The following is a 13,051-nucleotide window of genomic DNA, read 5'->3' as shown; positions in this document are numbered from 1 at the left end:
TACAATCTCCCCAAAGAATCAATGGCGTCTTTCTTCTCCATTCATTTAGAATAAATGCCCTTTTAGTTTTCATGAGCTAAACTTCTTTCTTCAATTTTTTTTAAAAGAATGAGTGGCTCTGTGTGCCTGTGGGAGGTGGTATTAGGAAGTTCATTCCACAAGACTGACAAACTTTGCCAATGCTTAAACACAGAAACTAACTAACAGTTGCAATTATTTCGAGAATCACTCCATAGGTTGTAGAAGGCAGCTATAGACAGAACAAAAGACCACAACAATTGTTATTGCAGTGGTCCTCTAGATAGAAGTTCCCAGATCTTTTCATCCAGCATCAACATCTCTCAATCATCTACAATTAATCTTTGATTTACAGCCAGTCACTTAGCAACTGTTTGAAGTAATGACAGACATTCCCCAAAAGGGGGAGGGGGGTGTTGATGACCTGATTTCAAAGTTGCAATGGCTGCACCTCCCTCCCATGGTCATGTCGTATATTGAGACCTTGGTAACCAGCTCACTTTTAGAGCTGTTTGCAGTGTCCTGTGACCATGATTTTCCATGTTTCCTGGTGTTTATTTCCAGTTTCCAGCAAAAAGAGTACTATTGGATATATTGAATTCGCTTAATGACTGCATTGTTCACTTAATGACTGCTTCACTTAATAATTACTGTGAAGTGTCAAAAAATCAGGTCCGGTCATGTGGTGACTCACTTAACAATAACAAGTTATTATCATAATTCTAGGCTCAATTACGGTTGCAAATTGAGGATTACCTTACCTAGTTTTAAGGCTAGAAGCAAAGCCAAAGTTCTTTAGCTGATTGAAAAAGAATGGTAGAATAATGACAGTTCATTCCAGCTTTTCCTAATTCTCTTTTAAGATCAGTATTATGAGATAAATAAAAAACAAAACTATGCCTTGCAATCCAGAATTCCTGAAAATCCACTGTGAAGTTCAGCATCCGAATAAATATTGATACAATAGACCTATATTCCTCAATCTTGGGAACTTTTATGGACCAACTCCCTCCTATGCTGGCTAGGGAAATGTATGATTTCTCTAGGGAGAAAAACTAGAGTAGGCTACTGCTATTACTACACTAGGAAATTAACAGCTCAGTTAATTCAAAAATTTCAAAGGGTCCAATTTCATGTTTTAAACTAAATAAAAACTACTTCAGGTAAGTGGATTTACCTCCTATACATCCTTCCAGATCTATTGCAGTTTTCCTCTGTGTATTTTATTCATAGTGCTTTATTTCTGTTTATTTAACAAATGGGCCCTTTGTTAAAGTTATTAAGGTGGGACATAGTTATAGCAATTTCTACATGCCTTTGGTTGGTGTGCCCAGTTCAGTCCCCCAAATAGATAAATTGATTGAACATCTGTTAACATTCATTGATAGCACATTGGTTACATTAACTAGTTTTTGTTCTTCAGTTGCTGACTCCATCTATATTTGTTTGTGTGTATGTGTGCATATGATGAAGTGATGTAGTTTTTAACTGTTGCTAGCCAGGCAAGAGTCATGTATTTTAGAGAATAAAATGAACATGATGTTTTAATAGGAAATTCTGTAACCTAACAAGTCAGAACTCTTTCAGTGCTTTGCTTATGCTAGTTAAGAAGTACACCTCTAACAAGGATTCCTGCTGAATCCAAATCTACAACTTTATAGGTAATCCTCAATTTATGGCCAATTACTTAACAATCGCTTAAAGTTATGACACTCAAAAAAAGTTAATTACAATTCATTCTCAACATTACAATAGTCACGACACCCTTACAGTCGCATAATCACATTTTGGGCACTTGGCAATCATTTCACGTTTACAATTCGTTGCAGCATCCCACAGCCACACGATCATGTTTGCAATGTTTTTTGCTGCTTTTCAGTACAAAACACCATTGGATAAGCTGGATTTGGACTTTAGACCATGCAATTTGTTTAGAAACTATACAATTCGATTAAGGATCACAGAGGCTTGCTTAATTACTGTTGTAAACAAAAGAATGTCATAAAATCAAGTCAGGTCACTCAATTTACGACTGCAATAATTTGCAGCCAGAATTCTGGCCTTTACTACAGGAACTTCTGTAGTACAGATGAAAGGTGGTAATCTATTTATGCAGAATTCTTAATCCAACTGGTTGCTGTCCAGATGCAGAGACTTCAGCAACCAGAATATCCGACTGCCTGGTCAACGCCTGGAATTCTGGAAATTGAAATCCACACATCTGGAAGGCACCCAGATTGAGAAATTTTTACCTCATAAAATTCATAAATTCAGAATCAGCATGAGCTCTAAGTTAAAATAATACTATATGTATAATGAGTGAGGAGGTGAAAGTGGCCTCCGAGTAGAAACATTGGTGCTTACCTGATTCTGAAGTAGTTTCATTTTCTGATTCACCAAATAAAAAGTCATATTTGGCCTTGGCAACAGTCTGGGAGTGAGCTGATGCACCATTAACCCAAACAAATGTTTCTCCCTGCAGACAGAAATAAAATGAAAACATGTTCATTTCACCATGGCACCTCCCACTAGCAATCCCTCATCTCAAAGCAACAGAAATAGGAGTTTCAAAAATACATATACCGGCTTTTAAAAGTATCTAAGAGAGAAAAAGAGAATATTTTGAAGGTTTATTTCCAGCAGCATTCAACACCTTTTTTTTTCTTTTTTTTTTGCAGTTTATTGCTTTTCACTAAAATTAACACACACATCTTAATCACACTGTCTTGAGAAGAAGGATTCCTCTAGCAAGTCTTCATCTATGTAGCATTAAATGTCTGTTTGTAACCTTCAACTGGGTGAAAGAGTGCACCAAGGGACAGCACTGCTTGAACCGAGGTACCTTGTCTTCAGAAAGCCTTTGGAAAGACAGTGAAATTTTCCAAAGACAACACAGCTTTTATGAAGACAACGCAGCTTTTCCAAAGGTTCAGGAAGTTGCATGTAGGGAATTTTTCCTACAGAAACCAGGTCTGAAAAGGAGACAGCAAAAGCAGTAAGGTATTTCTGCTTCAGCTGGACACAAAATGCAAAAGGTCAGTATGAGGAAGTGGGAGAGAAAGTAGCTGAGCAAATGAATGCCAGCTGGCACTTGCTAGGGTAGGCAGCATTGAACTGAGGCTGAGGCTTCCCGGGGCATGGCAAGCAGTCCCAGGGCCACATAGTTCACAAGACAGATGCCCAAAGGGCAGAGATGGGTGAGAGACAGGCAAGTGAGAGAAGTTGGAGGCAGTCTCTTACCTTATTGAGGATGGGGGTTGGGAGTAACTAAGAGTAGAATGGCTTGGACTGGGAAAGGTACTCACTTAACAACCGATGACTCTCTGTCAACTACTGCAATAGGGAATGCCAAGATTTATATTGTAAGTTGGCAAAGGTAAGTGAGCAGTGAGCGGGGGGTGGGGGGTGGAATCCGCTTTCTAGCTAATATAAATCGTGTGTCACAGCTGATCGTCGTAAAAACTAACCGGTTTCATTTTTTTTACTACCAGTTCAGGCGAACCAGTAGCATTTTTATTACCAGTTCGGGCAAACCAGTCCAAACCAGTAGCATTTCATCCCTGGCCTGAATTGTAAACTGCATTTTGTAATGGTAACTACAGGTTGTTAGCGTTTAAAGGAAAAGCTGCTTCCCTTTCTGCCTTACCAACTCTCATCTGCTGTAGCACTAGAGTGGTGAACAAGCCATGTGTAGCCCAAGCAGGCACTTTCCTAATTCACTGATCTATAAGGAGGAGAAAATATAACATAATCAGACTTCCTAAATTGATTTTGGCCTCATTAGGTTGACCGGACCAGGAAATCCACTCCATAGGAAGCTCAAACTACTTTTATTGAGATTGACTACAATAACTGTGTAGTAAATTGTGCAGTACCATCTCTTTCTTCTATCCAGTAAAACATAGAGGAGTCTGCATGAGCCGTTTTCAAATATTACCTCATTGTTCTGGACATAAAGATGCTTCGGCCCCTAAGATATGGTTCATCCATATTTCTATCAAAGTCATCTTCATTGGTCTCTATCCTTTAGAACACCATGCTTTCTGGCTGGGATCCTCCATAAGTCCTTCCCTAAAGGTTTGCACAGGAAGAGCCGAGAAAAATGGTCCTGTAGGGACCTAAGTGCCAAGCCATTAAAGGGTTTCAAGGTAACAAACCAAAATCTTGAACTGGACTTAGAAGCACACTGGTAACCAATGACCACAACACAGCATAGCTTTGTCACTGCTTAATCTGCTACATCCCATTAGCTGATTAGAAGGATATTGACCATGGTATCCTTCTGCGATGGTTACGCAAGGTGGGAGTGGGAGGCACCGTCTTAAAGTGGTTCTCCTCCTGCCTCTCGGACAGGTCGCAGTCGGTGTTGGTTGGGGGACAGAGATTGACCCCTAGGCCCCTCAAATATGGGGTGCCACAGGGCTCGGTCCTGTCCCCCCTCCTATTTAACATCTACATGAAGCCGCTGGGTGAGATCATACGCCGGCACGGGATTAAGTATCATCAATATGTGGACGATACTCAATTCTATCTGTCCACCCCGTGCCAACTCAGCGAAGCAATTGAAATGATATGCCAGTGCCTGGAGGCTGTCAGGGTCTGGATAGGAGCGAACAAGCTTGCACTCAATCCAGACAAGACCGAGTGGCTATTGATGTTGCCCCCCAAAGATGGTCCAGACATTCCACCTCTTAGCCTGGGGGGTGAAGTTATACACCCCTCAGAGAGGGCCCACAATTTGGGGGTCCTCCTGGATCCACAGCTGACGTTAGAACACCACTTGTCGGCTGTGATCAGGGGGCCTTTGCCCAGGTTCGCCTGGTGCACCAGTTGCGGCCCTATCTGGACCGGGAGGCACTTCGAATAGTCACTCACGCCCTCGTCACCTCAAGACTGGATTACTGTAACGCACTCTACATGGGGCTGCCCCTGAAGAGTGTTTGAAGACTGCAGTTGGTCCAGAATGCAGCCGCGCGAGCGATAATGGGTGTACCCATTTACCCAGATACACCCATGTTACACCTATCCTCCGCGAGCTGCACTGGCTCCCCATTGGTCTCCAGACCCGCTTCAAGGTGCTAGTCATTACTTTTAAAGCCCTACATGGTATTGGACCTGGCTACCTGAGAGACTGCCTCCTGCCATTTACCTCCCAATGACCAATAAGATCACACAGGTTGGGCCTCCTCCGGCTGCCATCGACCGGACAATGCCGGCTGGCGGCCCCCCGAGGGAGGGCCTTCTCTGTAGCTGCACCGGCCTTATGGAACGAGCTACCCGCAGAGATCCGGACCCTTACCACTCTCCCGGCCTTCCGTAAAGCGACCAAGACCTGGCTGTTCCAGCAGGCCTGGGGCTGTTGATTAAACTCCAGCCCCACATGATTGAATGGATGATTTTACTTTAAATAATTGTATTTTTAATATTCTATGTTTTTGCTTTTGTTGTGAGCCGCCCAGAGTCCCTAGGGAGTGGGCGGCATACAAATCTTATTAAAATTGCAAAGTTGCAAAGTCAGCTCCACTATACAGACCAAACCAGGAAATCAGATCTACAAGAAAGCTAAAGCTACTTTTATTGTAGTTTTACTGGCTATCGTTAACAGAAACCTGCAAGTATAATTGCCTTACTTTCTACCCCCTTTATACTCATGTGATTTAGGGAGGTGTCTGCCAAGTTGCTAGTAGATAACAGCTTGGGGATTTATTACATTTTTTTTTCTTGTCACTTTGGTATAACAGATCTGGCCTATCAATATCAAGGTTAACTTCCTTATTCATTGCAGCAAATCAACAGTCCCCTTTTAGTCTGGTTAAAAATTCCAAGTGATTTTCAAAAGCAGTTTTATGTAGAGCACAATACAGCAATCAATGAACAAGAAGATCAGTGCATGACTATTGCCAAATATTCCAATCTCTAAATTGGCACACCAGCCAAAGTTGGGCAAAGCCCCTCTCCCACTCAGCCACAACCTCCAGCAACTTCTCTAGTAGGTATTATGGAACAAACTAGGACCCACACATCAAAAAGCCTCCTTTAGGAAGAGTAAGATTTTAGTTTAAGACAAGAATGGAGCTGTGATCAAGCTAGATCAAACCCCAACAAACAGTAAATTCCATCGTGCAGTTATTTAATCTGACCTTGTTTGCATCTATTCTAGTCCTTATAACCTCCCAATATCAGTCTAGGACTTGAAGTTCTTCAACATCCCTAACCCAGCCTGGGTGGCATTGGATGAAATTTATATCAAAGCCTCTTTTTATCTGGGAAAACGTTCCAAAGACCGGGCCGCTTGTCTAAGAATAAGCTCTGCTGAACTTAGTACAATTTATTTCTTTTAATTGCCTCCCGGTTGTAGCACAGGGTAATAATGGCATGGCACCAGGCTTCTTTTAAAACAGTCTTCGCTTTGTACTCTACCCCATACAAAGATAGTTCACGGTCAGTTGAAAAAAATTGAATGTTCCCCCTATTAGATCTTGGACAAGAGATTGAGTGCTCAGTTGCCTTCTCTCAGGGACACTGGATTTCTCTTTTTAGTCAGTTTTCTAAATTTGCATCAATACATGTTAGTGGATACCAGAGGTGGGTTCCTACCAGTTTGGACCAGTTCAGCCGAGTAGGTAGTAACTCAGCCAGCCACGCCCCTGAATTGGTTCTATTGGCAGCGCCATAGGCACCACCATCTTGTTTTTTGCTTCTGCGCATGCAGAGAAGTATTTCATTACCTACTGCGCATGTGCACATAGCGCACATCAAGCGGGCACACGCGTGAAGCGCATCCCTGAGCGAACTGGCAGTAGAAGAAGCCGGAACCCACTCCTGGTAGATACTACCAGGCAAAATTATGTAGCATCTTGGTCCTACTACAGGCAATTCATGTCCTCTTTTTCAGCCATGCTTGAGTGGACACTGTAAATGCAGATGTAACATAAACTTTCCAAACAATGTTTCAGGTTCTTTCCGCATCATCTTTGTGTTCTAAAAGGGGAACAATAGATCCTGGAGGAATCATTGTTTACACTCTCCATGTTCTTCTTATCTGACTGCTACCTTGATTCCTTCAGGCCTAAGACAGGTATTATTATTTTTGCTGAATCTGAAGTTTGAAAATTGCCTGAGTTATGGTCTAAAACCATAAGATGCAAAGTAAACAAGAGGCTTCAAAGCAATGCTCCGAGTTAACAAAACACAGTGGCATTTTCAAACCACAGTAATTTTTCATTATTGAAGATGCCCATCGTGTTTTTGTTTGAAGTGGGCCATTTTATGCAATCTTGTTCCATTCTGCTGTTTCAGTAAGGCTTTTATTGGACTAGGAAGATATTCTGATATTGTTCCTCCTTTCTTTGTATCAGCCTCTGAACTGGCAGAATCAGCAATGAGCTGGGACTTTATCAGAATCTGGTTTTTCCCTTAGAAGTTCCATTAAGTCTTCCAGAATCACAAGATTTCTTCAGGCAGCCTGGCTGTTTGACTTCCTGTATTGTTCTGTCATTTTATGAAGAACTTCTGGTTTGAAACTGGTATACACAATAGAGACAGAAACATAGTTTGATAAGAATGGACATCAACTTGGGTCTCTGGCTGTTGGGTTTTTCTTCTACCAATGATCTGATTTGAACTCATAGAGGGTAAAAAATGGCATCTGAGTCAAATATACACCGGAGATATACAGTACTTTCAATCACACAGTTACACAAACCTTTACATCTTTCACAAAACAAAAGAGCTATGGAAGAGGGAGGGATCATCTTCACAATGGAAAGCAGTTTCCCTGATCACATGCACTGCAAAAGGTGCAAACGAAGGTTACCTTTCTGTTCCCCCATTAAATGTGCTTAAGCATTTTCCATTTTTCACTTTTTATATCATACTAGCTGATAACCCATAGTTGTCCGGGTATTTATTTATAGGGGGGAAATGTCCGGATCAAACATAATTTTTAATTTTGGATTTTCTCCCTTACCAGAGGGAGCCCCCTTGGGGAGTACTGTGAAGCCATTACCATGGCAACTCCACTGCGCTGTACAGTAGAACCCATTTTAGAGCAGTACAGTAGAATCCATTTGAAGGCACAACAGGCTGTATCGTAACAGAACACACACCTCCAAGGGGTATTAGGGGTGTTTTACCCCCACAGTATTTGTTTCCAAAGAGTAAGTCATCTGTGTACCAAGTTTGGTTGAAATTGCTTGAGGCGTTCCAGAGTTATGCTGGAACACACACATACACACACAGCCATTTTTATATAGATATGTACACCACCCCTTATTTGTGCACTTTTGTTCAGCAATGGCCAAGTTGGCTGGGGAATTATGGGAACTGAAATGTACACATCTTAAAATAATTCAGACTGAGGAAAGCTAGCTGTTATGTGCAAAACAGAATCCAAAAGTACAATCAGGAAATCACTGTGGTGAATGCATGAAAACGGCACACTGCATACTCAACTTCAGAGCAAGATTCAAGCAAATTTATTTCTCAGAAATCTGCGTAAAATTGGGTTACCTGAGACAGGATTGTGAAGCAGACTCTAACTCTGGTGTAGTGGTTAAGGCACCAGCTAGAAAGTGGGAAACCATGAGTTCAAGTCCTGCCTTAGCCAAGAAAGCTGGCTGGATGACTTTGAGCCAGTCAGATCTCTCAGCCCAACCCATCTCACAGGGTTGTTGTTGTGTGAAAAAATAGATGGAGGAAAGGAGTATTAGCTATGCTTTGCTGCCATATGTTACTTATAAAGTAATAAAGGCAGAATAAAAATATAATAAATAAATCTAGACTACAAGAAATCCTCGACTTACAACAGTTCCTTTAGTGGCTGTTTGAAGTTACAATGACACTAAAAAAGTGACTTGTGACCATTTTTCACACTTATGACTGTTGCAGCACCCCCCCCCCCATTTACATTCAAATGCTTGACAACCAACTCACGGTTGCAAGGTCCAGAGTTATGTGATTACCTTTTGCAATATTCTGACAAGCAAAGTCAATGGAGAAACCAGATCCACTTAACAACCGTATTACTAAGTTAACAACTACAGTGATTCACTTCACAAATGTGGCAAGAAAAGTTGTAAAATGGAGCAAAACTCAATTATCAAATTTCTTACTTGGCAACATAAATTTTTGGCTCAACTGTGGTCGTAAGTTGACAACTACCTGTACTGCTATAAACTGATAAATGGGCTTCAGTCAACCTCTGTTTCAGAGATTAAAAACACTTCTGCCAGATCACTTTTAACAGCTGACTCAGACAGTGCATGCCAATAGGAATGAAGCCAAATAAAGCCATCACGCATCAAATTATCAAGGGATCAGCTGATTTCAGTGCGATCCAGCCAAGATGGATGCAAACAGAGACGTTTCATATTTTAAAGTCATCGTGGGTTTTGCCACAATTACTTTTATGCATCATGCTTGCATTCACTGCCTTATAGGCACACATGTTCAAATAATTAGACATCTACAACAGGGAGTCATCTCACTCAGCATCTAGCAGCATTGCCAAAGATTTGGCTGGTGGGATATGTTCTGTTCATTGGGTTTTATCTTGGATTACTACCTAAGCAATGTGTAGTATCCTAAAGATGTCAGTCATAATCAGACCTGGTCAGGACATGGAGAGAAGACCACATAATCATTCCAGATGTGTAGGACAGATTGAGAAATGAAGACAATCCTGGAAAAGATAAATGGCAACTCACTTTCATGCTATTGCCATCTAAAAGTACAATCAGGAAGTCACTGTGGTGAAGGCGTGAAAGCTGCACACTCTGCATACTGCATACAAAAAAAATTTCAGCTGTTTCTATCTAGGTACCAGGAGATAATCTTCTGAATGGAAGACGACCTCACCTTTGCTTATATGATAGGGAACTCAAGCGTAGTAGGCAATAAAGATTACCTGAATATGGAAGAAGCATTACTTAGGAGTACAAAGGAGCTGGTGCATATTTAAAGACCCGGAACACAAGACAATATTTGGAAGCAGTTCAGGCAGATACCGCCCTGATTCAGATAATCAGGCTTACAAGATTCTATTATTATAGCCAAACTTACTAAAGTATAGTTCTGATCTTCCTGTGGGCTTGATTTCTGGGTCTGGTCTACCTCACAGGGCTGACAATCATTCTCCAGCAAATGTTAAATGATTCTCTAAAGCAGTGGGTCTCAACTTTCCTAATGCTGCGACACTTTAATAGAGTTCCTCGTGCTGTAGTGACCCTAACCATAAAATTATTTTATGTTTTCCATATTTTTTCAAAAATATTTGCTTTCCAATTGTCTTAGATGACTCCTGTGAAAGCATCGTTCAACCCCCAAAAGTTGAGAACCACTGCTCTAAAGGAAAGAACCAAACCATTTCTCCTTTTAATATTGAAGAGAGCCTGGAATCCTGCTGGGATAAATCAAACATTCCTTGAACATTTGGTTACAGTCCTGCATTATACATAGAAATAAATGTCTGTCCCCTACTCCCAAGTCTCTCACAACGTTTGGCCTGATGAACTCCGAAACATCCAGCAAGTATCGGGTTGTCTAAAGTAGATGGCACTATGTAGTATTAGCTCACTGATTTGTGACAGTCCTTCTGTCCTACAATCTGGGGTCTTCCATTTCTTTCTGCAGTGCAGAATCCCACAGTAGTCCTCCCCAACCCTGCCCCATAGCCACAGCTCCCCCTTTCAAGAAATCAGCTGAAATCTATGCTTTACTCCCCCTTAAAATAACGATTTGTGCCTTAATGCCAAGCAGCTGTGAAAACAGAGCCCAATATCAACATCGCCACCATTGGTTCCCAAGAAGTTTTCCTTTCTTTCAGGAAAAAAACTACTGGTGAACATTTGAAAGCACCTTGATTGATCCAACTCCCTTAGTTCATTGCTGCAATCTGTTAAACTGAGTTTGATCTTTCAAATTAAAAATAGGAGCCAAACAATCAGATGGGAGAGGAAAAAAGCTCTTTCGCACACTTCTTTGCATATAAGGAGAACAAACAGGGACAGATGCTCACAATCAAGCAGAAAAAAGAGAAGAGACCATATGTACAAAGACCTGCGAGCGATTACAAGATGTACAGCCAGCGTGCACAAATGCGAGGAGAGGAAATGCGTATTTGCATACGCTCAACAAATTAACCATTTTTACAGTGTGTGTGAGTAATTAAAAATTGAGGTCCTACACAAAGACAGACAGGTCCTGCCCCAAAAGATTTAAAACCTAATTGCCCACCGCATCCTGTGCATCTCTCCACTCACAAGAAAGCTTCCAAAGTGCAATGGGATTTGCTCTTAAAATTAGATAAAAGGGTGAAAGATCAGGGAACAAACAGAGGCGAAGAAAATCAAAGCGACAACCGCAGCAAATGAGATGCAAAAATATGTCAACTTGCAAGTTTGTTTTGGCTGCTGAAGCACTTTCATTGTAAATTTTAGATATCTGTGCACTTTTTAATCCACGGAGGATTCTGAAGGGATAGGTAGAAATTAGCCTTATTAAAGCCTGCTCAAAATGCTTTAGGTTAGCATTATAACACTCCAAATTGCAAAGCATATTAACAGAACAAAAATAGTTCAGGGCACTGTTTTGTTTTTTTAAATGCACGGTAAGAATGCCCGCCTTTTCACTCCTGCAATAAACCTGCCAAATACATCACTATTATTCGTTTGATGGAAGTCGGTGGGGGGAGGGGGGAGAGGTAGAATAAACATGTTCTACAGGAAAAAAATAATAATAATCCCAGGTTTCTAAATCCAGGGTTGAACTACAAAATTGGAAGGATATGTGATTACATGATTATAATGGTATTCTTTGCCAAGAGGAAACTCAGCTGCAACCATCCTGACTTGTTCTCCCACCATTCTTCATTACACAACAACCCTACCAAGTAGACAAGTCTATAAGGGGAGGCGAGTTAACTTCGGGCTCATCTGAGCCAAATCTGAATACCAAAGGCGGGTTTCTCCGCCTTAGATGGGACTCACACTCTTACAGCCAGGATTAGGTATCCCTTCCCCACGCATCCAACCCCTGCCGCCCTCCATCCAAAAGTCATAAATCTGCTTAAAATGAAGGGGGGAGGGGAAGTGGGGGAGGCTGCCACCAGGACAGCGAAGAGACCTAGTTCTTGCAAAGCCGGCAAAGGGCAGAGCCGGCTCGGTCTTTGTCTCCCATTCATTTGCCCACGGGTCGGGGGGGGGGGGGTCGGGAACGACACCGATTCTTGGGGTGGGGTCCGTGGCATCATCGAAGCGGTTTGACACCTGGGCAGCGCGGGTGGGCAGAACCACGGGGGCATCTCGGGTGACAAAGCCAAGCGGGGAGAAAGCATAAGGCACAGGGGGAGAAAGAGGGGGAGAAAGAGGAGGAGGAGGAGGCGAGGTTTTTGTTTTTGTTTTCCTTACCCCATCGTCGCTTTCTTCCATCTTCCATTTCCCGGACAAGCCCCCCCCCCCTCCCGCCTTTCCTCTCGACCGCTGCAACAATAGTCCGAGGAGGGTGGGATGCCCGGGGTGTGGGGGCTGCTGCTGCTGCCTCTGGGCGCCCCGTGCGCGACGTCCTGCTTCTCCCACCTTTCTGCCGCCGAATCCTTTTGTTAAAGAGGCTGAAGCCGCCGAGCGCCGCTCAGAGCGGCGGCAGCCGAGGCTGAGGACTTGACTGGGGGCTCCTCCGGCATTTGCCTCAGCCGCCGCCGCCGCCAGCACGCTCACACGGGCTTGAAGGATGGCAGCGGCGAGGAGTCGGCATGACAACGCGGGGGGGGCATCCTTCGCTCCCGAGGCAGCCGCCTCGCCTGACGCTGCCAGCCACCCCAGCCCGGAGGGACGGCGACTCGACCCTTTCTGAGCATGTGCGAAGCCTTTCCCTCGGCCGCCTTCCCTTCGAGGGCCCGCACATGAGCACTGAGGAGCAGCGAAGCTGTTTCCTGCCCGGAGCCAAGCGAGCCTTGCGTGGAGCCGAAGCCGAGCGGAGTTCTCGTCTTTGCTTTGCTGCTGCCGTCGCCGTCGCCGCCGCGTTCTTAGAGACTCCG

General features: G+C 43.1%; 1 protein-coding gene across 1 annotated transcript in view; it reads right to left on the bottom strand.

Moving 5' to 3' along the window:
• The window catches only part of PSD3 (pleckstrin and Sec7 domain containing 3), a 206,040-nt gene extending 193,204 nt beyond the window's left edge, over positions 1 to 12,836 (bottom strand). The window contains exons 1-2 of the mRNA XM_014055021.2: positions 12,426 to 12,836; positions 2,383 to 2,494 (exon numbers count right to left, since the gene is read on the bottom strand). Of these exons, the coding sequence (XP_013910496.2) occupies positions 2,383 to 2,494; positions 12,426 to 12,446 (133 nt within the window). The 5' untranslated portion in view covers positions 12,447 to 12,836. The remainder of the gene's footprint in view (positions 1 to 2,382; positions 2,495 to 12,425) is intronic.
• Between the last annotated feature and the right edge of the window lie 215 nt (positions 12,837 to 13,051).

This window comes from Thamnophis sirtalis, unplaced genomic scaffold, assembly GCF_051295495.1.
Source record: "Thamnophis sirtalis isolate CommonGarterSnake01/CBP01778 unplaced genomic scaffold, rThaSir2_p1.2 scaffold_5, whole genome shotgun sequence".
Lineage (NCBI taxonomy): Eukaryota > Metazoa > Chordata > Lepidosauria > Squamata > Natricidae > Thamnophis > Thamnophis sirtalis.
This window is presented reverse-complemented; position numbering and strand designations above follow the sequence as displayed.